At 44.6% G+C, this 27,603-nt stretch overlaps 1 protein-coding gene and 1 long non-coding RNA gene across 11 annotated transcripts in view; one reads left to right on the top strand and one right to left on the bottom strand.

Moving 5' to 3' along the window:
* Positions 1 to 27,603, top strand: part of LOC309634294 — a 235,981-nt gene that overhangs the window by 205,447 nt on the left and 2,931 nt on the right. Inside the window, exon 5 of the long non-coding RNA XR_014247939.1 lies at positions 24,666 to 24,735. This is a non-coding gene — a long non-coding RNA (uncharacterized lncRNA). The remainder of the gene's footprint in view (positions 1 to 24,665; positions 24,736 to 27,603) is intronic.
* Positions 21,929 to 27,603, bottom strand: part of ZNF462 (zinc finger protein 462) — a 148,958-nt gene continuing 143,283 nt past the window's right edge. For 8 of the 10 annotated variants that reach the window (XM_082403717.1, XM_082403711.1, XM_082403719.1 and 5 more), the window contains exons 12-13: positions 25,789 to 25,912; positions 21,929 to 24,708 (exon numbers count right to left, since the gene is read on the bottom strand). In XM_082403717.1, the coding sequence (XP_082259843.1) occupies positions 24,501 to 24,708; positions 25,789 to 25,912 (332 nt within the window). In that variant the 3' untranslated portion in view covers positions 21,929 to 24,500. Of the gene's footprint in view, positions 24,709 to 25,360; positions 25,507 to 25,788; positions 25,913 to 27,603 lie in introns of all 10 variants that reach the window. The other 2 variants (XR_014247867.1, XR_014247866.1) reach the window with 2 other exon arrangements.

The following is a 27,603-nucleotide window of genomic DNA, read 5'->3' as shown; positions in this document are numbered from 1 at the left end:
GGACTTTCCAATAGGACTGTCCACATCTGCTTCTGGGACTCTTTATCTTGATTGCTTTAACATTTCTAAGTCCATTTCCTAAAGGAATATCTACTGAAGTATAAGAGAGCCCTACTCTTTTATGTGCTACTCCGTCTATTTCAGATGACTTTGCATCTCTTTTTGAGGAGAAAATTTATTTCCAGGTTCTTGGTAGAACATTGTTTAGCGTTACGTAGTGACAATTATGATTTTAGAGAGCTCTCACCTCACCTCCCTATGGCTTCACCTCCCATGTCTGGGTTTCAGAACCAGCGCAGACTTGAGCTTCACCTGTTTTTAGTGGTGTTTAGAGGCTATGGTATAAGCTAGCATAAGATTTTGAGTTAGCCCAAGTATTTTCCATATTCCACACACAACCACCTCCACATTTCTAATATACCATGGGAACTTTCCGTCATTTCAGGCAGCAGCTCAGGCAGGCAAAGCTCATTGCCTCAAGGAAGGGAGGCTATAGCCAAACAAAAGAGAACAAAGGCATCAATTCTCAATCTTGAGTTTCAAAGAGCCTTTTCAAAGTCCTGGCAAAGAAAACAGGTTGATAGAAAAGGTTTCTGAGTTTCAAAAGCTTGGCTTTTCTTATGCCAAAAGCCATATGCTATGATGTTTACAATAGATTGGGGAAGATTATGTGATGATAAATAAAAAATATAAAAAATGTAAAGAAATATATAAAATAAAAATATGTTAAAACATTTTAAAAGTTAATGAATGGTCTAGTTGTATAGAGTCTATAGAGATTCCAGGGGCTGTACTGAGACCCAGGGGTCCTAGGAGAAGCAACAGAGTAGCAGTGAGTATTTCTGAGAGGGACCCCTAAATGTGGCTCAGTTTAGCAATCATTCCAGGATGCGTTCTCTGCAAGCAAACTCTGAGATGAAGTCCGGAGTGCAGAATGCTGGTTAGGAATTAACATCAAAGAAAGAAAGGGAAAGAGAGCAGCACTGGGCCGAGGGAGAAGTTGAACTGGGATGCAAGCCTGACAACGCCTTGGAGCAAATATTACTCACCTAGGTACTCTGGGATTGGGTGGAATGGCTGGACCTTTATACCTCCACCTTACTCAGTCATCAATACAAGATGCCCTGGGAAGGGCATGACCTTGAGAGAGGTGGCTGTCTGCATCTGGGAGGAGCTGACAGCTGGAGACCATCTGCTGACTGCACTCACTCGCTGCAGCTGGGCTGCAAGTCCTTCTGTGACAAGGGATCTGGGCAGCAGTGTATCTCCACGTTTACCACGCTAATCCTCTCCTCCCTGAGCTTAATCCCAGGCCAGGAGCTGATAGAATGCTTGGATAGGCTTGGAAAGCCTGCAGTAAGGGCCTGGTGAGAACTCCCCAAGAGAGGCAGCACGGGGGACTGACGTGGAGGTGGAATGACAGCAGGACAGCCCAAGCATGGTCCCCCGCTGCCATGGAGAAGTGCCTGAAAGTTCCCTGCATCCCCAACAGGGCTCAGCAATGGTTAATGGACAGTCAGACCTGGGCTGCTTGGACCAACTGACACCTAAAGTTTATGGTGGGCAGGAGACATCTCGACTGAAAAAGGTGGGATTAACCAAAGACCACAAAACAAAAAGTTCTTCTTAGTAGATTCCAGCAAGGACAGATGACAGCTGTAAACCAGATTCCCCCTCCCCTTTTTCAGTCTGGGGCTAGGATACTATAAAGCCCCTCCCTATCCTGCTATCTCTGTCAACTTATCTAAGTTTCAGGTCATGAGCTGAAGGAAGGGGTAGAGAAAATCCAAATTGACTGAGTTTAAACTTGTGGTGACAGAGAAAACCCCTAAGTGATTGATTTTATTCAGAATTAAATAGATTTGAGTTTTCTGCCACTAGACAACATGGGGGTTCCAGATAGATACTAAGTTCAATTATGAGTAAAAAAATTTAATTATATTTTTGATTCATTTATGCCAAAGATTGAAAATTCATACTGGTATATAGATATGAAATGATCAAAGAAGTAATCATTGCTTCCATCAGTAGCAGAGATAGAAATGTAAACCGGTGATGAAAAGATCTAGGCTTGCTCTTGGCCAAGTGTGTGATACAACTGGGGATGCTATCTCAGAATGCTGACACTCAGATACTGTTGGTGTGGGGAATATTAGGAGATGATTTCTATAAATCAACTTGAATACATATACATATATAATCAAGACCTTAAATTATTTATGTTTTGCAATTCTGCTTTCAGGTATCAGGCTTAAGAAAATAACCAGATATTCTGACTGCTGTACAAAGAATAGAGAAATTCTATTCCAGGCAACAAATATTGGCCTCTGGCATTTGGGGGATGGCAGTAGAGATGGAGGATGTATAAGAAATTGGGATGTTTTTTGGAGGTAGAGTTAAGACTTGATGATGGATAAAATGTATGTGAAGTTTAGAGCATGATGTCTTCTAGTTTTTGGCTTGAGCAACTGGGTGGATAACAGTGGCATTTACTAATATGGGGAAGATCCAAGGAGGAAATTTGCAAGGAGAGGGTAGAAAACAAGAGATTTATTGTGGCCACATTGAGTTTCTGATGCTTTTAAATACCCACAGGGCTCCGTCTCTTGACATCTAGTCTGGAGCTTGGTGGAGAGGAGGAGGCTGGAGATATAATTTGAGAATCATGTGCATAAAGACAGAATTTAAAGCCCTGGGAGTGGATGAGAGTATTTACTGAGTTACTGAATGTAAATAGCGGAAATCAAAGTCATGATAGGATCAAGTGTGTGATAAGATTATTATAGATTTTTATTTTCTTCTTTATTGTTCTCTATATTTTCCAAGGTGTTTGCAATGAAAATATATTACTTTTAACATCAGAAAACAAGTAAAGTCCTAATAAATCTGCTGCTGCCAACTCAGAAACATCCATACCACGTCCCTGCTCCTTTTCTCAGAAAACGCACTTCTCCTAGGTAGGGCATTAAACACATTAATGTGCGTATTTAATTGGGAATCTTAGAGACAGTGTTTGCATGAAAATCAACATCCCCATCTCTTCTGAGTGCAAATGAGCCACTCATACCCTGGCGCTCCCGCCTAACCTGCATCACGCTGCTGATTGAAACTGTGCCTAATTACGTGTCGCTCCTTGAGTTCTGGAGTGTGTAATAGCACTGTTTATTTGCCAAGGTTGACAGTGATGACTAAGTTATTTTCCTCTTCATGTGTTTTTTTTTTTTTTTTTTCCTTTTTTAAGTGGAGTCACCCCGCCTATCATGCCACTAATACCACGAATTGACGGGGTTGTCTCTGGTCAGTGAGTGCTGGGACAGAAGCCCAGACATCTCAGGATATTTTGTCAGAAGCCTGGGGAGAGGCAGGTTTTTTTGGGTTTTTTTTTTGGCCACTCTGCTTGGCATGTGGGATCTTAGTTCCCCGACCAGGGATCGAACCCATGCCCCCTGCAGTGGAACTGTGGAGTCCTAACCACTGGACTGCCAGGGAATTCCCAGGAGAGGGAGTTTCTGTAACTCATCTGGGATGGCTTTCAGGCAGTGGTAAAAGGGCTTCTTGCCTTGAATCTTTATTCATTCAACTAACATTCACTGTGGCCCTTCAGTGCTCCTGGCCCTACTCTGAGCACAGACAGAGATAAATATGACCCTGGGTAGGCTCTCAAGGAATGCAAAGTCTAGTGATTCCATCTGAGTTCAGTTTTTGAAGGGTTGTGATGAGGGAAGTGTGGGACAAAATGGAAGCATCTAATCTGAGGAGTATGGTTCAGGGTTCAGGCTACCTGGAAAGGATAATAATAGCTCACATTTATCCAACTACCAGACACAGTTCTTGCTTTATATGGATGAACTCATTTATTCCTTCCAAGGACCTATGAGGTAGGTCCTATTATTGTGCTCATTTTATGGAATGAAAAGCTTAGGCAGAGTGGTTAAATCTGAGCTGAGTATTTAAGGGCAAAGACGGGTTAGCTAGGTTGGGGTAGAGGGAAATGTTCCAAGCAATTGGAGCCGCATGGGGAATCCACAGAGTGTGAGGAATAATTTGGGGGTGGGGAGCTGCAGGATATTCTTTTTTTTTTTTTTTTTTCGCGGCTGAGATGACAGCTAACCTGACAACCCTGCTTCTTTCTCTCTTTTTTTTTTTTTTTAAATTATTTATTTTTATTTTTGGCTGTGTTGGGTCTTCGTTTCTGTGCAAGGGCTTCCTCTAGTTGCGGCGAGCGGAGGCCACTCTTCATCGGGTTGCACGGGCCTCTCACTGTCGCGGCCTCTCTTGTTGCGGAGCACAGGCTCCAGACGCGCAGGCTCAGTAGTCGTGGCTCACGGGCCTAGTTGCTCCGCGGCATGTGGGATCTTCCCGGACCAGGGCTCGAACCCGTGTCCCCTGCATTGGCAGGCAGATTCTCAACCACTGCGCCACCAGGGAAGCCCCTGCAGGATATTCTTTATGACTGGAGGCTATGGGGCCTGGGAGGATGGAGCTAGAGGGTCTTGAGAGGCTTGAAGAAAGGGAGTGACAGAATTAGATCTGCCTCCATTCTGTGCCTTGCGTAGCCTGGTTGGACTGGAGGAAACCAGATAAGATGTGCTCGTAGTGGTCTTGATAAGTGATGAAAGCTAAGCTCTAGCACCTGGAGCGAGTATGGCCAGAGGGAGATGGACTCAGGGGGGTGCTATGCGGCAGACAACTGGACCCAAGGAGCTAGTGTGAGGGAGGACTCAGTGCCCAGATTTCGCCTTGGGTGACTGGTTAAGTGGTAGTGTTTCCCTGAGACTGGGAGCCCCAGGGGAGGAGCAGGCCCAGTGTAGACAGACGGTGCATGAGGTTTGTTCTTTCCCGTGCCTTGAGCCTGGGTCTCTGGGGAATGGGAGAAAAACAATGCCCAAGCAAACCAACAGAAAGACAATGAGCATAGGATGGAGACCTGAAATCGAGAACAAGCAAACCAACAAACTCCTCTTCATCTGCTTACCTACAATCTGACTTCCCAGCATTTTCCTGTAAACTTAAAGGGTGGGAGATGTTGAAAATGTTCTTACAAGCAAGCGATGGTAAATAGAAATTAGTTGGATAGCACTTGTTATTCATGTTTTAATATGTGTTAAATGTCACTGCCATTTTGTCTTTTTTTAAACTCTATTTTAGGAAAAATTAAAAGTATATATTCATGAGAGCTTTTTTAAAAATATATTTTTATTTATTTGTTTATTTATTTATTGTTGGCTGTGTTGAGTGTTCATTGCTGCGTGTGGGCTTTCTCTAGTTGCGGCGAGCGGGGGCTACTCTTTGTTGTGGTGCATGGACTTCTCATTGCGGTGGCTTCTCTTGTTGCGGAGCACGGGCTCTAGGTGCGCGGGCTTCCGTAGTTGTGGCACATGGGCTCAGCAGTTGTGGCTCGCGGGCTCTAGAGCGCAGGCTCAGTAGTTGTGACGCACGGGCTTAGTTGCTCCATGGCATGTGGGATCTTCCCGGACCAGGGCTCGAACCCATGTCCCCTGCATTGGCAGGTGGATTCTTAACCACTGCACCACCAGGGAAGTCCCCTTGAGACCTTTCATAGGCTTATTGCTGATGTTGCCCCCCACTTTCTCCCAATTCTCTGTAAGGTCTTAATTTCTTCAAACCCAAATTCTACTTTGGGGACTCCCCTGGCAGTCCAGTGGTTAAGACTTCACACTCCCAATGCAGGGGGCACAGGTTCAATCCCTGGTTGGAAAACTAAGATCCCACATGCCACGTGGCATGGCCAAAAATAAACAAACAGACAAATTCTCCCACTCTGGCAGTTTTCAGAAGCCCATTCTTTGAGGTAGGGGGACAGTACTTTATAAAGACCCTATTTCACAGAAAAGGAAAAAAAGACTTAGGGAGGGTATGTGGTTTCCCAGTGGTCCCCTTCTGAGTCAGTAGTAGAGGTGGTGTTCTAAGACAGACCCATCAGATCCCAAAGACCCTTATTACCATCTGCCCCTACCTTCTCCCCGAGAAGTGGATTGGATAGATTATAGGACACAGGCTTGGGAAGAAAGACTATAATTCTTTAATTGTCTCCAGAGACTTCTGGTTCTTGAAAACTAATGAGTACTGAAAAGTTTGGGTTATAAGGAAAACGAGCAGCAGGTCTGCTAAATACCTTGCTAGAGTTAAGGAAACGGTCTAAGATGGGGAGATGTGGATCCTGCCTGCTAAACTCTTGAAATGTTTTCATGTGGCTGGACAAGTTTACCAGTATCCTCTCTGAGCAAGAGGATGGCTGAGGAGTAGAAGCATCAGACTGGTGGGACTTCCCTGGTGGTCCAGTGGGTAAGACTCTGCACTCCCACTGCAGGGGGCCTGGGTTCAATCCCTGGTCGGGGATGCCACAACTGAGAAGCCTGCATGCCGCAACTGTGAAGTCCGCATGCCGCAACGAAGATCCTGCGTGCCGCAACTAAGACCCTGCACAGCCAAAATAAATAAATAAATAATAAATCTTAAAAAAAAAAAAAAAAAGAGAAGCATCAGACTGGTAAGGACCCAGTTGTGCCTAGATCAACAAAAGTTTCCCGAAACCGAGGACATTCCAAGCGGAGAGAACCACCACAAGAGCCTCAGCCACTCCGACTTTGTTCTGCATTGGAACAACTCCAAGGAGCATCAGGCCATGCTCTTGTTTTTATTATATCATCCACCAAATAATTATTCAGCACCTATGGAAAGAGTACTGCTGGTTGCATAGCCAATATCTAGCTCCCCTTTCCTCCTTCTTCATTGAACCCAGGTTTTTTCCCCACCCCATTCCTATTCCAGATGGAAACCATGATTAGTCTAAGACAATCAGATGATGGTGATTACCTGGCAAAGGTCCAGGGCTATATGTGTGGGCCAAGCTACGTTAGCCCAAAGAGATTACAAGAAACCTTTATAGACTATGCTTGGGAAGAAATTTCCCTTTTACATGCAAACAATAAAGTATGTAGCATTGAAAGCCATGCTGTGACCACAAGGGGAACCAGCTTTCGGGTGGAGCTTATACCAATGGTGGTCAGAGAAAAGAATCAGAACTGAACCCTAGATGACGTCATTGAGCTGCTGATCCTACTGTACCTGTTTCCCACTGTGTATCTGGACTTCTGATTTTTTGTGAAATTATACATTTCCTCATGGTTGTAAACCCGTTGGAGTTAGCACTGGGATTTTCTATTACTTGCAGCCCAAAGCATCCTGACTGAATCAACCTCCTTTTTTCCAAACACAATGCAGGGACGGGGGCCCATTAGAATATGCAAAATAGTTATGTCGGGAGTATTCCATGCCCTCAGCTTAGATGAGATGGTGAATTAAGAGGGTTTTACCCACCGCTTCCATAGGGCCAGACAATTTTCAGCCCAATTTTTGGTGCATTCCATCTCTATCCTGTAGGCACCCTCAACCTGGATTTCTATAAGCACACAGAGTGGAGGCGTTCATGGGAATGCAGTTTGGGTCCAGGTTCCAAAACGCTATGGCAATGTTACCATTGAGTGGCCAGGGATTATTCCGAAAAGGCTTACCATAGCCAAGAGAACCATTAGAGGTTGGAAGCATGACTGGTTTTCTGGATGACAAAAGTAGTCATTATTAATGGAAAAGTTTTAAGTCATATATTTTTTTTTTTAAAGGAATTCCTTTATCTTTATTATTTATTTATTTATTTATTTATTTTTGGCTGTGTTGGGTCTTCATTTCTGTGCGAGGGCTTTCTCCAGCTGCGGCAAGCGGGGGCCACTCTTCATTGCTGTGCGCGGGCCTTTCACTATCGTGGCCTCTCTAGTTGCGGAGCACAAGCTCCAGACACGCAGGCTCAGCAGTTGTGGCCCACGGGCCCAGCTGCTCCATGGCATGTGGGATCTTCCCAGACCAGGGCTCGAACCCGTGTCCCCTGCATTGGCAGGCAGATTCTCAACCACTGCGCCACCAGGGAAGCCCCCATATTTTTAAAAAGAGTTAAACTTAGGCAAGGTAGTGGGCCTAACAGGAGTATTGTCCATTGCGCTCCTATGGGGAGGGAGGAGGGGATGCCATGTGTTTGAATTGGTCAAGCTCTTGTTGTATGTACCTGTTTGTACCTGTAATGATTGTTGTAAGCCAGGGTTTTTGTGGCAGACCCAACAATTAAGTAGTTTTTCTCCCCAGGTGGCTATTGTAGATATGTTTACTAAAGCATGATTTTCCCATTCCCCCTGAGCCAAGACCATCATCAGAAGTCCTACTAGTAGTATCATGGCTTTTGATATCATATTACTGTATTTTTTCTCTTAGACCCATCAGGGGCAAAGAAGATGTTTACCAGGGGAAGGGGGTTCTGAAAAGTGGCAGAATAAGAGCATGATAGTCAGAAACACAAGGATGAGTAGGCCAACCCATCACAGCCACATGAAGCCACTTATCTGTTGTCTTGAACAGGTATCTGAAGTCTTCCACTGGCTCGCAGGAGTAGCTCTCCTCTGGTTCCTGTTGGGACTTATAAGATACAGGTTTTAATCTAGGCAGATGTACCCAACTAGTAATTCTCAGTAGCTTGACAGCAGTTGGGTACTTAGTAACACTTGGTATGGTCCCTTCCATTTTGGTTGTAGCTGGTCCTCAGGGGACCCTTCCTTCCAAGTTTTTAGTAGGACAAAGTCCCCTGACTGGATGGACTCCTCGACATTTTCTTTTGTTGGGGGAGTGGGCAGCACTTTGTTTCCATATTCTTGGAGGGCCCTTTGAACTTGGTTCAAGCTAGCAAGGTGGGAGACCACTTTGTGGGTTTCCTCATCAAACAGAGATCTGAAGTCAAGAGCAGCCTCCTATAGGTCATTTCAAATGGGCTAAGTTTAAAATTCCCTTTGGGGCCATCCTGGTCCTTAGAAGGGCTACAGGGAGGAGGGAGACCCCGGTTTCTGAAGTCTCTTGGCACAGCTTAGCAAGCGTTCTTTTTAGAACATGATTTGCTTTTTCTACTTTGTCTGAGGACTGGGGCCTCTAGGAAGAGTGGAAACAGTAGTTAATAACCCAGAGCTGGGGAAGCCTGGTGGGTCAGCTTGGTGGTGAAGGAAGGTCTGTTATCACTCTGTAAGCTTTTTGGTAACTCAAATCTCAGAATTATCTCTTTAAGCAGAAATTTGGACGCTTCTATTGCCTTTTCAGTCCTAGTAGGTAGGAAAAGCTTCTATCCACCCTATAAAGGTGTCTATGAATACCAATGGATATTTTCATCTGCTACATAGGGGTGTTTGGGTCAAGTCCAGGAATATCCAGGAATATTCCCCTAGATAGTTTCCCCAGTGTTGTACGGGCCAAGTTAGGGGTGGAGGTAAGGGGTGGCTTCCTGGAGCATTGCAGGCACAAAGCTTGCAAGCCCTGGTGATATTTTTAACAATTTGGGACAGTCCCTTACCCAGGAACACCTGAGTAACCAGTTTGAATAAGGAGAGTCCTGCCCTAAGTGGAAGGATTCGTGGAAGTGCTTAATTACTTTCCATTGCTTGGCCCCAGGTATGAGAAGCTTGTTATCTTTTGTCAGCCGCCCTGAGAGGTCTCTTTCTAGTCCCCCATGTTTAGCCCACTCAAGTTCTTCAGGTGTATAAGATGGCACCATTGGGAAGGGTGGGCTGTCCGGTCTGAGAGCTACAGCTACAGCTTGTAGGACAAGCTGTTGTTAAGTTGCCATCTTAGCGGCCTTTTTGGCCAGGGCATTTCCCCTTGTAAGGGAGGTGTTGCCCTTTTGGTGACCCCTGCAACCTCCTTTGGAAGCTGGACTGCTTCTAAGAGTTCTAGAATTTCTGCCTGGTGTTTTATAGGGGACCTTTTGGCTGTTAATAGTCCCCTTTCTTTCCATATGGCAGCATGGGCATGTAGCACTAGGAATCCATACTTGGAATCAGTATAAATATTGATTCTTAATCCCTTTTCCAGCTGAACTGCTCTGGTCAAGGCAATCAACTCGGCCTTTTGGGCGGAAGTGTCAGAGGGCAGAGCTCCAGACTCAGTAGTGGTCTGTAGGCTGACTATGGCACAGCCAGCCTTTCTTACCCCTTCATGTATGAAACTACTTCCCTCGGTAAATCATTCCATGTCGGGATTCGTCAGGGGCTCTTCCTTGAGGTCAGGTCTACTGGAGTAAACTTGTTCAATAGTCTCCACGCAGGAGTGAACAAGGGACCCTTGGGGTGGGGGGTTTGGCATTAGAGTAGCTGGGTTCAGGTCTTGGCAAACCTTAAGAGTTACACCTGGGGTGTTAAGTAGGAGGGCTTGGTATTTAAGCAGTCATCCACTCGTCAGCCATTGGTGTCCCTTTGCTTCTAGGACTCCTTGTGCCTGGTGAGGAGTTAGGACTTCCAGTGATTGTCCCAGGGTGAACTTACTGGACTCTTCCATCAATGGAGCAGTGGCGGCCTCTGCCCTAAGACTTCCTGGCCATCCAGTGGCCACCTGATCAAGTTGTTTTGAGGAATAAGCTGTTAGTTTAGTGAGGTCCCTGAGTTTTTGGGTGAGGACACCCAGGGCTACCCCTTGTCTCTCAGCTATATAGAAGGTAAAGGATTTTTCTAAGTTAGGGAGACCTAATGCAGGGGTGGTCCCTAATTTTTGTTTCAGAGCTAGAAACGCCTGTTGGCAATCTTCATCCCAGTTAAGGGGTTCATGGTTGCCTCCTTTTAGGGTCTCATAGAAAGGCTTTGCTATGAGCCTGAATCCAGGTATCCAGGGAGGTTGGTTGGAGGGTTACAGTGGCTTCCTTAGGTCCTGTACTAGAGTCCTCGTCCCAGGCGTGAGCATGTATCCCAGGTACTTAACCTGTTGGGTGGAAATTTGGTCCTTGTGAGGAGAGACTTGATATCATTCCCCTAGGAAGCTGAGGACCTGAATGGTGTTTTTATCTGAGTTTTCGCTAGTGGGAATGGAAATTAGGAGGTTGTCCACACACTGTAAGAGAGATCCATTAACCAACTGTCATTCTCTTAAATCCTTTGCGAATGCATTCCCAAACAGGATGGGGCTAGCCCTAAAGCCTTGGGGCAGCACGGTCCAGGTTAGGTGGGAAGTGCTCTGGGTGTCTCGATCTGTCCACTCAAAGGCAAAGAGATAACTGGGAGTCTGGGTGCAGGGGAATACAAAAGAAGGCATCCTTTAGGTCTCACACTGTGAACCAGTTTGTGTTTTCTGGAACTTGGGTCAGTATGGTGTATGGATCAGGGACTCTTGGGTGAACTGGGACCACTGCCTCATTAACTTTCCTCAGGTCTTGAACAAACCTGTATTCTGTATACTTTGTTTTTCTATGGGGAGAATGGGGATATTACACGGAAATTGGCAGGGTCATAACAGCCTGTATTTTAAGAACTTGGTTATTAAAGGCTGGATACCCCGTTGGGCCTCGGGCCTCAAGGGATACTGTTTTTTCCACGGGTAATCAGCATTGGGTTTTAATGAAATCTGAACTGGGGGCCCATTGGTACCTCTGCCAGGAACCTCAGTATCCTAGACAGCAGGGTTCACTTGGGAAACAATATGGGGAGGCAGGGAGACTTCCTCTGATGTGTTACTGAGGCAGGCTCCCATGGCCAAGAGCAGTTGTTTCTCCTGGTGCGTGCCTTCTCTGAGGCGGTCTCCAAATTGAACTATTGTCTGGAATTTGGTGAGAAAATCCCTTCCCATCAAGGGGATGGGGCACTCAGGCATGAACAGGAACTGGTGTGCAAAGGTAAAACTTCCTAGTAAGCAGCTGAGGGAGGTGGTGAATCATTTGGCTTTGGGCCGTCGTCCATCCATACCTGTTACTACGGGATTGGGAGGACGAGAGTCCAGGGAAATGAGAAAGCATAGGTGGCTCTGTATCTAGTTAAAAAAAAGAAAAGAAGTAGCTTTCCTACCTGCCACGTCAAGGGTTACCCGAGGCTCCTCAGGGGAAATGACCAGGTGTCCAGGTGTCCTTTGGGAGACAGAGAGGGTCCCGGGCCCCATCAGTCCTCTCGGCCATCATCGGCTTGGGAGCCCCAAGTCCCCTTCAGGACTGGGGGCAGTCCCGCTTCCAGTGGACCTCTCATATCGATCAGGGTCCCGGTGGACTTTTCCATACAGGGGGCATTCGTTCTTCCAGTGGCCCTCCTGGCTGCATTTAAAATAGGTCCCTTTTCGATGGGGCAGTGTCTCTATTCCAGATTTTCTAGATCCTGCCCCTGCCATGGGCTTTTGCAAGGCAGGGGATGGGGGGTGGCGAAGTCGGGGAGGGCAACCCTGAGGTGCAGGAGCTAGGGCTGCAGCGAGTAACTGTGCCTTTCATTGTTGTCCCCAAATCCTTCTTGCCTCCTCAACCCTATCTCTATTGTTAAATACTCCAAAGGCCAAGTCCATGAGCTGATTCATGGGATGTTGGGGTCCCACAGCAGCCTTCTGTAATTTTCTCCTAATGTCTGGGGCAGATTGAGTGATATAGTGGATATTTATGAGGACTTGCCTTTCGGGGGCATCAGGGTTAAAATTGGTATACTTTCTAAAGACTTCCACCAGGCAGTCCTGGAAGAGCGCTGGATTCTCACCTTATCCCTGTGTTACTTCTCTGACTTTGTCATAATTAACAGGCTTAACAACACGCCTTTTCATCCCTTCTTCGAGGCAGGTTATCATGTGGTTCTTGTGTTCGAGCCCTCTACCTCCCTCCCTCTACCTCTTGTGTTCGAGCCCTCTACCTCCCTTCGGGTCCTGGTCAGGGATTGCATCCCCTCCTGTAAGGTAGATTATATGTCATTGATCTTGGGCTGCCAGTTCATTGGCACGTGCCCGGGCTGCCCCAAGGATCCGGCTTTTCTCTTCAAACGTGCAGCAGTAGAAGGAGGACCTATGGGTCCCCCCAAGTAAGTTCATAGGACCTTGTCAGCTTGGTGAAGTCCTTCCACAAAGGGGTCCAACTGGAGTCCTCGGAAGAACATCCAGATTGCTCTTTGCAAGTAGCTAGGTCAGCCATTGGAAAAGGGACATGGACTCTGTTGTTCCTCTGTCACCAGCTGGCACTTCCCTTAAGGGACAGAGTTTGGTATTGGGAGGCTTGCAGGTAGCCCTGCTTCGTGTAGTACTGGCAGAACTCACCACTGGTGACGGAGGATACAGGACAGGACTGGAGGGATAAGTGGTGGTATTTCCAGCAGCCCAGATGGGGTGCTAGGGGTAGACGGTCTGGAAGACTGTCTCCCCTCAGAATTGGGGAGGGTAGGAGTTCGAGGTTGTGGACCTCAAGAGGTCCACATAAGGGTATCATCTAAAATCAGATGGCCAGATCTCTTGGTCCCCTAGTTTGTATTGGGGCCATGCAGTATTGCAAAAGAAAATTAATTTCTCTTTTCTTAAGCCTTCTTGTCTAAATTTACTCCAATTAGCTATGCATCCTAACGGGGAGTCCTTTGGGGTGCTTGTGGGGCTCCTGTAGGAGAAGAAGGTACTTTTAAGGGATGTGAGCCAGGTACACCTGGCAGGAGTTTTTTATTTTGTTTTTAAAAATTTCATTGAAGTATAGTTGATTTACAATGTGTTAATTTCTGCTGTACAGCAAAGTGACTCAGTCATATATATATTCTTTTTCATATTCTCTTCCATTATGATTTATCATAGGATATTGAATATAGTTCCCTGTGCTATACAGTAGGACCTTGTTGTCTGTCCATCCTATTCATAATAGTTTGCCTCTGTGCACCCCAAACTCCCAGTCCTTCCCTCCCCCACCCCACCCCACCCCCCTTGGCAACCATAAGTCTGTTCTCTATGTGAGTCTCTTTCTGTTTCATAGATATGTTCATTTATGTCACATTTTAGATTCCATATATAAGTGATATGGTATTTGTCATTCTCTTCCTGACTTACTTTGCTTAGTATGATAATCTCTAGGTCCATCCATGTTGCTGCAAATGGCATTATTTCATTCTTCTTAATGGCTGAATAATATAGTCCATTATATATATATATATATACCACACCTTCTTTATCCATTCTGTTGATGGACATTTAGGTTGTTTCCATGTCTTGGCTATTGTAAATAGTGCTGCAGTGAACATAGGGGTGCATGTATCTTTTCGAATTTTAGTTCTTTCTGGGTATATGCCCAGGAGTGGGATTGCTGGATCATATGGCAACTCTATTTTTAGTTTTTTAAGAAACCTCCATACTGTTTTCCATAGTGGCTACACCAATTTACATTCCCACCAACAGTGCAAGAGGGTTCCCTTTTCGCGACACCCTCTCCAGCGTTTGTTATTTTTAGCCTTTTTTTTTGGCTGCGTTGGGTCTTTGTTGCTGTGCGCGGGCTTTCTCTAGTTGCGGCGAGCGGAGGCTACTCTTCGTTGCGGTGCGCGGGGTTCTCATTGCGGTGGCTTCTCTCGTTGCGGGGCACAGGCTCTAGGCGCACAGGCTTCAGTAGTTGTGGCTCGCGGGCTCTAGAGCGCAAGCTCAGTAGTTGTGGCTCACAGCTTAGTTGCTCCGCGGCATGTGGTATCTTCCCGGACCAGGTCTCGAACCCGTGTCCCCTGCGTTGGTAGGAGGATTCTTAACCACTGCGCCACCAGGGAAGCCCTAGACTTTTTAATGATTGCCGTTCTGACCAGTGTGAGGTGATACCTCTTTGTAGTTTTGATTTGCATTTCTCTAATGATTAGCGATGATGAACGTCTTTTCATGTGCCTATTGGACATCTATATGTCATCTTTGGAGAAATGTCTGTTTAGGTCTTCTGCCCATTTTTTGATTGGGTTGTTTGCTTTTTTTGTTATTGAGTTGTATGAGCTGTTTGTATATTTTGGAAATTCAGCCCTTGTTGGTTGCATCATTTGCAAATATTTTCTCCCAGTCCATAGGTTGTCTTTTCTTTTTGTTTATGGTTTCCTTCACTGTGTAAAAGCTGATAAGTTTGATTAGGTCCCATTTGTTTATTTTTGCTTTTATTTCTATTTTGCTTTTATTTTTATTTCCTGGACCTTGGAACAGGGTCATGAACATTTGGATATATGGAACTTACCCCCATTTACCTTCCCTTTTACAAAATAGGTCCAGCTGCAAGATGGTATTGTAATTCAGTGACCCATTTTCTGGCCAGATCTCTTGGTCCCCTAGTTTGTATTGGGGCCATGCGGTATTGCAAAAGAAAATTAATTTCTCTTTTCTTAAGCCATCTTGTCTAAATTTACTCCAATTAGCTATGCATCCTAACGGGGAGTCCTTCGGAGTGCTTGTAGTCACCCCATTTTTTGTTAGGATGTTGTGACGAGACAGGGATCTGTCATGATCAGTCAGGGGTCTGGCCAAATGGTAGTTGTCTGTCCTGGCGCTCTCCCAGTGTCCCTGATATCCCATAAACATAAGAAGGGAGTGCACAGTTAGGGACTTCAGTGGATGGACCCCCTCAAGGGGGTGTTGCACAATTAAGTTCTGATGGCAGTGAAAGAGATGGTATAATTGGCCCAATCCGTGATGGCCTCTAACTCCAGGGCAGGGAATTCGGCAGAGGAGGTGTTTAATTAAGCAGGGAAAACTGGGCTTGTGGCGTCCGGCCTTAAGAAAGGGTGTGTGTTTGGCAAAGGCAGCAGTGAGATCCCTGTGAGCGACGGAAGTCTGCCTGTTCGGTGAGCCCGAGGAGGCCCCTGGGTTAGTTACAGAGAGGAGTAAGAGCCAGCAGGAGGACAGGCGACCGGAGTCCCAGACCCTAAACCCTGCAGAGAGGGAGGGAGGAGACCTGGCCCTGAATGGGCTTCCGCATCCAGCAGAAGAGGAAAAGAAGCTGATAGAGCTGAAGGATAGGGCTGGAGCGCCACAGGCGATGTGATGATACTAATACAAGGAAAAATTCCCTTCAGGATGTGACCCTAGGGGGAGGGGGGGTGGGGGAGGGATGGAGTGGGAGTTTGGGGTTAGCAGATGTAAACTATTATATATGGGATGGATAAACAACAAGATCCTACTGTACAGCACAGGGAACTATAGTCAATATCCCGTGATAAACCGTAATGGAAAAGAATGTCTATATGTGTGTAACCGAGTCACTTTGCTGTACAGCACAGATTGACACAACTTTGTAAATCAACTGTACTTCAATAAGCAGATTAAAGGATGTGACCCTTATGATGATTAGCATAACAGTGTTGGATCAAACATCCAATTTGGCGAAAATCAGCTGGGGACTCAGGGTAATAGTAGGTCTTGACCTGAGGGGAGGCTAAAGAGGGGTACCTCTGCACGCTGTGAAACAGAGGCGACACCCGGCCTGCTGGCACAGTCAGCAAGGGGGCCCAAGGACCAGTGGACAGCCGAAGAAGTTGCGGGAGCTTGAGAGAAGGAGGAGGAGATTCCACTCTTAACCAGCTGTGCTATATTTATCCGCGATTTTCTGTGACAAAATTCTGTGAATTTTCATTTCGCAGAATGAAAATTCAGTCATGTTAATCAAATTTCAAGTTCTATGGCCAAGCTCCTGCCTCGAGATGCCTCAAACAATTTGGCACCTGGGTTAGCATCAGAAAGCCCATCTGGGTAGCATCTCTTCCCTGACCTGAATCTGAAAAGGCAGTGGGCTGCCATAGACCTGGACCCACGCGATTTAGATAGGGTTTCCCTCCTTTCCTCTCTTTGCCCTTTGACGACCCCCTCCTCTTCTGGCCTCCATGACCGTTCCTTAAGCAACGTCTCCCCTTCCAAAATGCCCAGTAGCCTTCAGGCTGATGCCCTGTGTGGGACAGAGGACACAGAGGCAGGGCTTCCCGGCTGGACGGGCCCCTGGGAGCCAGGGGCCTGGAGAGTCTCGGATGGGCCCGGACCTGCAGCCGCAGTTTTCCAAACAGCCCCCTGGAGTAGGTTCTTTCAGCTTCAGGGAAAGGTCAGCATTTCAATCTCATGTTTTCACACATCTTAAATGGATTTCAGCGGCCCTGGCGCTGCCCCCGCTCCCCTCTTTAAACAATGTGGTGAAGCCGCTGTAGCTTTGCTAGAGGCTGCATTCCTCCCACATTGTGATGTGGGTTTTGGAAGTCATGCATGCAGTTAGCTAAACCAAACTAAGCTGCTTCATTAATGGGAGCAAACTCAAGAGAGAAATGGTGAATAGAAATAAGGCAAGTTTGCTTTCCACCCCTAATTCAAAAAGCCAGATAATTAAGTAGGCGGAGAAAGGAAGTGTCCCTTCTGATTCCAAGAGCTGACTCTCTCTCTTTCTCCATTTCCTTTCTTTACTAGGTAGTGGCGGCGGCGGTGGTGGTGGTTTGTCTGTGTGTCTTGGGGGCAGAGGGGTGGGTATTGTAAGGGAAGTTCTAGTAAAAGATCTATTTCTCCGGATCCTCTGAGTAAGCTTTTTCTGTCATATGGAGAACATAATAACTGTTTCCAGTCCTGTTCAGCTTCCCTCCACTCTGCTCTCTTCTATCTGGCCCTCAGCAGCAGTTCCAAATCTTTAACCTCTCTGCTGACTCGCCCCCATCTCTCACTCTGGATTCCACCTCGAAGCCTAGGTTCTACAGAATGAACTCAGTGACCCCTGCACCTCCCACCTGCAAAGGCACAGAGAGCACATTCCCTTTCCTCTTACTTCCCCTCTCAGGGGAGGAAGAGCCCCTCTTCTTTGCAAAGCCAATTCCTCTACTGTGCCCTGGATCCCAACATGAATGAGCTTGCTTGTCAGTTACTCTGCAGCTGCCATAACTCCTTCGCTCCAGTGTAATGAACATGTCCAAATTACTCGAATTCCAAAAAAAAGTCTTCCCTCGAACCTGCCTCCTGCGCCCCCCCCTTGCCGGCCTGCTTTCGCCAGCGCGCATCTTGATCCAGTCATCTACCCACTTGTCACTGCCACACATCCCTGCCGCCACCGTGGCCAGTTCTGGCTTCTGCTCCCCCATCCCGTGGCTGGCCACCACTGGTGTCTAATCTTCAGACCCAGTGGACCTCCCCATCCATTTCCTGTTCACTTCTGGACGAGAGAGGAGGAGGAGGATGGCCAATGTGAGCTCTGGAGGGGGAGTGTTGGTGTCAGATCTCTGATGCTTTCCCAGAGAGCCGAGAGTTTCAGACAAAGACATTTTTCATCTACCAAGCTGCATATTTTTACTTAGATATTTTAAAAAGCAATCTCAAGCTCTGAAGGAAAATGTAACATTGATGCCAAATCAGATGAGAACTAACACTTGGTATCAACAGGAATATATTTGAATTTAAAAAGGCTAGCTGCATCTGACAGCACTGTGTCTCAGAGACTTAAGTCTGAGTCGGAGTAGGGGGTGGGGAAGAGAAGCGAAGAATCTTCAATAAATGTTTATTAAGACAGGGGACGGGTGGTAAATAGGGTGAACACCTATGACATGTAGGAAGTCAGGGAAGGCTTCATGTCAGAGGTTACACTTAGGCTGACTCTTAAAGGGACAGGTAATTTCCGGTAAGGAAAAGGAGTTCAGTACTGAAGGCAGAGGGAGTGGCATGTACAGGGCAGGGTGTTTGGGGAAAAAACCCTGACATTTCCAGGAAATGATGAGCACAGTACTTCGAAGCATCTTACGGTCTTTATGATCTAGTGTTGTCCCCTATCAGACCCCTTGGCCCTGAAATTTGGATAGTTGCAAGGAAAGAGCACATCCTATAGTAATTTTTGTTATGCTTCGGGCTAAAGACTCACTAAATGTATATGAGTAACCAATTTCTCCTATGCCTCCCTAAAACAAATGTGTGCTTTTAGACACAGAAAACGTATTCAGTCAAGGCTGCCTTTCCCCAGAGTTGCCAGCAGCAACCCAGAGGTGGGGGCAAAGCCTTCACAACAGGAGCCTGACGGTCCAGCAAGCCCCAGCATCTTCAGGGGTAGTCACTTCTCCCACGTTGCATCTCTGTCCTCACCATTCGTGAGCTCTTGGAAGACAAGAGCCATGTCTGTTTGGTTGGTTGTTACCCAGTGGCTAGCACCAAACATTTGCTCAAAAATATTGGTGACGTGCATGGGTGATGGGACCAGCATCCTGTGCTTTCTAAATAGAGGGTTTCTATCTCCCCTTCTGTTTCCAAGGAAACACTTCTGTAAGTTCCTGGTTGTGGTAGAGGTTGCCAGCTCATGAGACCTTCCTGGGCACGTTGGTAGACAAGACCACACACTTTCCAGCCCCTTGTGGGTTGGTGGGATTGTATGACCAGGTCTAGCCCATGAAGCAAGACGGGAAGTGATGTGTGCTACTTCCTGGATGAGGCATTTGAGTGGGTACATCACCTCCAAGCTCTCAGCAATGACCCTAGGATTCATGTGCTAAGATGACAGCAACATCAGATGGAGGAGCTTGGATTCCTGAGCCACTAGATGAAAGGGCATTCCCACTGACCCTCACTGCGAATCTGTGTAAGAATTAAACCTCTATGGTGCTAAGGAGTTGCCTTATTGCAGCGCCTACCATGACTAATTTATCAGTATATTCTACTTCCTCTACATAAAACCAAGTGGGAGTATGAATTAGACATGAACTCAATAAAAACACTGTTCATTAAATATTTGATGGAGGCCATGAGAGAGGAATAGCTATGTTTTACAATGGACAAGTCGATTACATCACTTTCCTTTAGGAAAACACACAGAAGAAACTTCTTAACCTGCCGTTCTAGAAAAGGTGGAATGTCTCTGGAACATTCAATAATAAAAAGTTACTAAGAATGTGATTCTTGATTGAGCCGTTTTTTTGCCATGCCTCCCAGCAAGCTCAGAGCCAAGTATGTAGCTTATGCATGGTCTTGTGGAATGCATTTTTGCCAATTCTCTACTATGATTTTGCTATTCAGTCATTTTCCCTTTAGGTCTTGATTTACCTAACTTTGTTTTCTCTAATTGTGTTTTATACACTCTGTAAGTCTCTTAATATCTTTCTTTTGTGAAGGAGATAAAAACAAGGAAGTGTGAGAATCAAATTTTTAGAATGGGCTCTGGATGTAAGCCATTCTTAACACTGGTGAAGGCAGACAGTATAAATTGGCTTTGAGTTTAAAAATCACTGCTGTTATTATAGTCCAGTAAAGATGTTAAAAAGAAATTATTTTGAAATGATTAGATTATGGATTGGCAGAAATTGAGTATTCAAATGCAATAAGTTAAACTGGTTACACGATCGTTTTGATTTGAGCTAGTTTCTGACAGTAATACTTGCCTGGTCAAATAATTTTAAAAAGCTAAAGTAGTTTGAATTCATCAATAAAAAGATCATATTAAAAGACAAAAAAATCCTTTTTGACCCACCTCCTAGAGAAATGGAAATAAAAACAAAAATAAACAAATGGGACCTAATGAAACTTAAAAGCTTTTGTGCAGCAAAGGAAACCATAAACAAGATGAAAAGACAACCCTCAGAATGGGAGAAAATATTTGCAAATGAAGCAACTGACAAAGGATTAATCTCCAAAATTTACAAGCAGCTCATGCAGCTCAACATTAAAAAAACAAACAACCCAATCCAAAAATGGGCAGAAGACCTAAATAGACATTTCTCCAAAGAAGATATACAGATTGCCAACAGACACATGAAAGAAAGCTCAACATCATTAATCAATCAATAGAGAAATGCAAATCAAAACTACAATGAGATATCACCTCACACCAGTCAGAATGGCCATCAAAAAATCTACAAACAATAAATGCTGGAGAGGGTGTGGAGAAAAGGGAACCCTCTTGCACTGTTGGAGGGAATGTAAATTGATACAGCCACTATGGAGAACAGTATGGATGTTCCTTAAAAAACTAAAAATAGAACTACCATACAACCCAGCAATCCCACTACTGGGCATATACCCTGAGAAAACCATAATTCAAAAAGAGTCATGTACCAAAATGTTCATTGCAGCTCTATTTACAATAGCCAGGACATGGAAGCAACCGAAGTGTCCATCAACAGATGAATGGATAAAGAAGATGTGGCACATATATACAATGGAATATTACTCAGCCATAAAAAGGAACAAAACTGAGTTATTTGTGGTGAGGTGGATGGACCTAGAGACTGTCCTACAGAGTGAAGTCAGAAAGAGAAAAACACCGTATGCTAACACATATATATGGAATCTAAAAAAAAAAAAAAAAGTGGTCGTGAAGAACCTAGGGGCAAGATGGGAATAAAGATGCAGACCTACTAGAGAATGGACTTTATACGGGGAGGGGGAAAGGTAAGCTGGGACAAAGTGAGAGAGTGGCATGGACATATATACACTACCAAACGTAAAATAGCTAGCTAGCTAGTGGGAAGCAGCCACATAGAACAGGGAGATCAGCTCGGTGCTTTGTGACCTAGTGGGGTGGGATAGGGAGGGTGGGAGGGAGGGAGATGCAAGAGGGAAGAGATATGGGGACATATGTATATGTATAACTGATGACAAAGCAGAAACTATCACACCATTGTAAAGCAATTATACTCCAATAAAGATGTTAAAAAAAATCAGTGCTGTTGATTTTAATTTACCCTTCTTCCAGGTTTCATGACTATTAATTTTTCCTTTGATTTATAACAGGGTAGCTCAAAGAATAAGTTAATGATGATAATTACCGGTGCAGGATGTGTAGTAAGATAGTTTGTGGCAGTGGCTGTGACTTGCAGTTAAAGGAAAATAACTGTGCTCACGGGTTCAGGGTCCCCAGATGATGTTCAGTCACTGGCATTTCCTCCTTCTGAAGCTTCATACACCACTTTAACATTTTTGATGGAAAACATTCCCTCCATAAAATTTCCCCAGTTGGTTATAAATAGCTGATGCAGAAATATTAACATTTTAAAATCCCAGCTCACACCTCACCTTAAATTTACCTTTGCTTTTCATAATGGTTTAGATTTAATGGCTTGAAATCTCTCTCATGTACATGCATTGAAAGGCAATGCTATGTAATTTCTACATTTCATATCTGTAGTCATATCTGTAAATGATTTACAACAGATGCACATAGACACATGTGAAAAAAATTCTTTATTAATTTCTCACATTTCATTACAAAATGTATGTTGCAAACAACTTTGAATAACCTACTTGTGTGTTTTTTGTTGTTTTTTAAACCCTTGGCTTCAAGAACTCAGGATCTCCCTATCTTTTATCAAGTACTGGGAAATACTGATTTTATTGGAGTCAATAGGTTATCATTTTGCTATTTATTTTCTTCTCTCAAGCTCTGAAAAAAAATGTCCTCTGTATAAATTAAACAAAAAAATGTTGTAAATTCTATGTCATTACAGTCAACAGAATTATAATAATGCATCCAAAATGTGCGGCCACAAAATATCAGGTATATGTTTGAAAAAAGAAAAAAAATGACATTCTAGCCTTGTTAAAAGGATAATGGTCCCATATTTTTATTAACAGGTTAGCAAAACAAAATCCAATGGATTACAATATTTACATGTTATTTGAAAAATAAAGTAGTGATAAAAGCATGTCACAAATATTTTCTTTTTTTTTTCTTTTTTTCTTTCTTTTTTTTTTTTTTTTTTTTGTTTTTTGGTAACCATTACAAACACCCAATCCAGGTATGGAACTGTTTAGTACATTTGAAATGAGGCCAATTAAAAACAAATATGGACACAAAATGAATCTTTGTCTAGATAGTTCACACTTTCCCTTTTTCTGGTTTCCACATGATGGCCCCCATCCCTAAAAAAAAAAAATTAAATTAAAACAAACACCCTACAAATAAAAATTCTTAACAGCAAGAAAGTAAAAGAACAACATGCTTTTCAAGTAAGCACTTATTCCACAAATGCAATATCTTTCCATGGATTTTATTTGAAGCTGTGTGGGACACTGTCATCTCAGCAATTCCCCTTCCCTTTCTCCCCCCCTCCCCCAACCCTTCCAAGTAAAAAAAAAAACAAAACGAAACATGAAAACCAAAGGACTCACACACATACACACACACACGCACACGCACACATCCAAGCTTACACGCACACAGGCTTCTAAAACCTAAGATTCAAGGAAAGTTCTACTTTTTGGAACGAAACCCTTTGTTCACAATCAGAACGTATTATAAATGTAGACTTAGATTTAGTCTAAGCTGCTCCCTCCTGAAAAAGCTAATATGGGGAAACAGAGCAGCTGGCAGCTAGATTAAAGGAAAAAAAAAAAGTAGTTCTCCAGGCTCCTTGTAGGATATAAGTATTTCATGGACACTCTCACCAAAGGGATGAGATTCGAGCACATCCCCTTGTCCCGCAAAATAAATGAGAATCCCCCCCACCCCCCAAAAACACAATGCAAACAAAAACAGAACACAGATTTAAAATCACACACAAAAGCCAGCCCATCCTAACAGAAATTATTTGTGTGAGACGGATAATGTGTAAAATTTGACAGCAACAAAAGGGTGAAGAGGACTTCCTCGTCTGGCCCACAAGCTGCATAGCTGTGCCGAAAAGTTTGGTTCTTTAGTTAAATTAAAAAAAAAAAAAAAAAAGAAAATTAACTTCTTTGTTATTTCCATGTTTAAAATAAAAACGTTCCTATTCACAAAAAACTAAATCTCCCTTGCCCCCAAATCAAAACAACAATAACACACACAAAAAAAACAATTTATATGAAAAACTGAATTGTGCTGTGTTTGTAACACTCAAATTGATAGAAGATAAACGTGTGGCAAACAAAACTCCACAGTCACCTTAAAATTAGCTCACATGAAATCTACCAAATTCTAAATTATAGTTGAACACTAATAAACAGCTTACCTGGAATAAAGGATGACAATTCACAAACATTTATCTAATAATTAAAGTCTGTTTCTTTTTTTTGTTTTGTTTTTTACTAAAATAATTAAAAAAATCACAGTATTTTAAGAAATAAAACCCACGTGGGGATTTTAAGCACAATTTGTGTTCCTTTCTTTAAAACTCTTTTTTTTTCTCCATTCACCATCTTGCCCAGCAGTTCTCTCTACATTTAACCACAATGACGACAGGTAGTACTGACAAATGCAGAGAATTCCCTTGGTTAAGTTTGAGGTACTAGGAAACAGGTGACTGTTTTATGCAAAGCAGTTTTTTTGTTTTGTTTTTGTTTTTTGTGTTTTTTTGTTTGTTTTTTCCCAAAGCGGCTGCAGTTAGGTCTTGAAAAAGCTTAACGTATTAAAACTAGAAAAACGCACCAAAAGTTGTGCGTCAAAAAGTTGTTCCCCTAAGAGAAGTCTTCTACTGTCACGGAGCTTCTGTTTCCACATACTGTCCAAGACCACCATAGCGCACACATGTGCAAGGGAGGTGCTTCATATTCCGCAACAACTGAAACTTCCATGATGAAGATCCGGAAGGAAAGATGTAGTGATGGAAAAGGAGCCACATATTCCAACCATTTAAATAACTTTAATTTACATACTCACTCACACAGGTACCAGTGCTTTGAAAATAGATTGTTCAGTCCTAAAAAGCAGCTTTGTTCTGTCTTCTCTTTTCTGTCCCCCCCTTCTCAGCCCAAGCTGGCCCTCCCACTTTTTTTCATCACGGTTCAAGTAAGAGGTGATTAAGAATTTCACCAAACGCTTATTCTTTTTTGGCCTCTGCATTCTCCAGGAGAGATTTGTCAGCAGCTACTACACAGATGGCTACTGGTTCATTCTTTAGGGAAAAGTCTATCCCAATTGCTTCGTCATCTTCCTTTTCCTCTATAGAGGGCACCTTAATACTGTCCTCCATGCTATCTTTCAGGTGGATTTCTTCTCGGCTCACCTGCTTGGTGTCATTCAACGCCCTGGAAAAACATTCATGGTAGTGAAGGGTGAGTATATATATATATTTTTCTAGTTAAACAAAAAACATTCATGTCCTTATTTCTCTGATCCTAAAAAGGTCTTGGGGTCTTACAAGTATGACTGAACTGTGAGTGATTTATCCTTGCTACCTGTTATGCTTAGGTCATATATTTTTGGTATCTTATCAAAAAGTTGAACCTATAAAAATATCCATTATCCTACTATGTTTTGATTACACCATGCTTTGATTCCAGATCAACATAATTATTTTATGTTCCCTCCTGTACTGGGAACAATGTAAGTCATAAGTGGTCATAGCAAGAACTGTCTTATGCTCAGACCCATCAGAAGAACCTAGAGGCTTGGAGATTTGCTATATTTATTCGGACTAAAAGAGCAACTCAGGTATTAAAGATTTAATGGATAGGTCCAGAAACAACAAAAAGCAAAAACCTGAAGACGGGACCCATGTCCTGGGGAGCTTAGTTACATTCTCTGAAGTTTAGATGCTTCACGTTTCTGGGCATTTTCTGCTGGAAGGACCAACTCCTAGATTCTCCCAGCGTCTGCTGGGCTCTAAGTGCCTTATCTAGGGGACAATTTTCATGTTCAAGGATCTTATGAGTGCTCTACAGGTATGCTCCCACCTACCTGGGAGGCAGGCAGAAGCGGGCTCTGTCCCCGAGGCAGAGCATTGAAGGCACCAAGAGGTGCGTGGGAAGGTTCAAGGCCACTCAGGGAATGAGTCATCACAGAGGCAGGAACAGAAGCCAGATCTTTGGACCCCGGTCCACGCTCTATCAGAGAACGTCATGCTAATGAAAGCTGAAGGGACACGGGCTGGAGAGAGCGCTACACTTCTACACGAGGGCTTGAGCGGGATCTGTCATTCGTAAAGATGATCTTTCCTCCTTTGACTTGTGTCTGGGTGACCATTTAAAAACCAGCGGAAAGGTAGAAACCCAGTTCGTTACAACTGCCTCTCCTCCCATGCCCGGAAGTGTGACACAGAGGGGTCTATGTATTGTCAGGAGAAACCGCCACCTCGCACGATGGGCGAAGGCCTTCATGGGACTTACATGCCGTGTCTCAGCACGTGCCTTTCCCACTCAGAGCCCTGGGAAAACGCCCGTCCGCAAAATTCACATGGAAAACGCTTCTCAGTGTTGATAGCAGCCCCATGGTCAGAAAATCTCATCAGATCTGTGAGGAGAAAGCAGAAGTGTCACCTGTGTGCTGGGGAGCGGGAAGAAGAGAAGTCAACATCCATTAGGAAACCTCCTCTCCTACCTTCCCTCCCAAAGCCATTCAGTGAAACCATTGCCAGATTCCTTACTCTTTCTCCTACTGGCTTTTCACCAAAGGATATTTCTTGAAACTCTCTCAAGAACTGTTTCTGTGGTTCCCGAGCCCCAGGTGTCCTCACTTCTCCTCACCTCCCAGTTGCTTCCATCACAAATAACCTGGGTCTGTCTTGCCTGAAAAACCCCTTCTGTTCATTCCAATGGCATCTGAGCGTTTTTTTCCTATCAAATCTCTCCCTTCTGTGATGCTCTGTATCAGTGCCTCAAGTTTAGCACCTATTTTCTATTTGACACAAGTTTATCTCCACTCACTAAAAAAGCACCAGACCAGGAAAAGCGTGGTAAGACCTCAAGGTTTCGACACATTCCAAGGAAGGCTGAGGACTCACGACTGGTGGTCACGTGCCATGGATATCAGAATCAACACCTCCCAGGGTGACTGCGAGCACTGAGTGAGATCTGTAAGCAAAGAACCTAGCAGGAGTGAGTCCCGGGCATCAGGGAGGCCGGAATGTGAAAGCGTGTCCTCAGCTAGTAAGGGATCCTGGCCAGCTGCCCGGCATCTATGCCTCAATCGGTATATTCTTTTTTTTTTTTTGGCTGTGTTGGGTTTTCATTGCCGCGTGCAGGCTTTCTCTCGTCGCGGGGGCTACTCTTCGTTGCGGTGCGCGGGCTTCTCATTGCGGTGGCTTCTCTTGTCATGGAGCACGGCCTCTAGGCGCACGGGCTTCAGTAGTTGTGGCACGCGGGCTCAGTAGTTGTGGCTTGCGGGCTCTAGAGCACAGTCTCAGTAGTTTTGGCGCACGGGCTTAGTTGCTCCGCGGCATGTGGGATCTTCCCGGACCAGGGCTTGAACCCGTGTCCCCTGCGTTGGCAGGCGGATTCTTAACCACTGAGCCACCAGAGAAGTCCAATTGGTGTATTCTTGAACATGGGGATATGCACACATTTCTGGATAGCTCTGTTGTTAACATCAAATGTTGACTGTTGTTTTATTTCCTCCACGGCCCTGGGCACACGCGAGTGGTCTGATAAACGCGGACTGGCTGTCTGATTGTTTCCAGGCCGCTCCTCCTGGCAAACGCAAAGATGAGAGCCTACATGGCCTCTGTGTTATCCTGAGCCTCAAGCCCATATGTCTTTGATTATACCACGGAGGGCCAAATCTTTACGTGCATAATAAATAGCAGGACCTAGACGGCGCTGCAGCCATGCTGCAAAGTGAGGGCAGCACACGGGGACATGTTGATCATCTCTGCATATCTGATCGCTGTGTGTCTGTACCTACAAGATGTTACAGGAGGATGTCTCCTGGTTGAAACACTCCGTCTGATAAAAATCCTCAGGATGACGTTAACAGGCTAGGTGTCTCTACGCTGCCTTCATCTTCAGCACAAAAAGCTCTGTGAATGGGGCCAGTTTTAACAAAAGATGAAACATTTTCTCACAAATTAAGAAGATCACCACACAAGCCATTAAAAATAATTGCACAGACTATCTTATTTGATTCTTTTCATTGGAAATGAGACAGCACCATCTGCCCTGCGCATTAATTCCTTAGCAGGGATTATCTTGGGCAAGAAATCAGCA

The sequence above is a fragment of the Balaenoptera borealis genome, assembly GCF_965194805.1.
Source record: "Balaenoptera borealis genome assembly, chromosome: 8".
NCBI lineage: Eukaryota > Metazoa > Chordata > Mammalia > Artiodactyla > Balaenopteridae > Balaenoptera > Balaenoptera borealis.
Note: the sequence above shows the minus strand (reverse complement) of the source record. Positions and strands in the feature narration are given on the sequence as shown.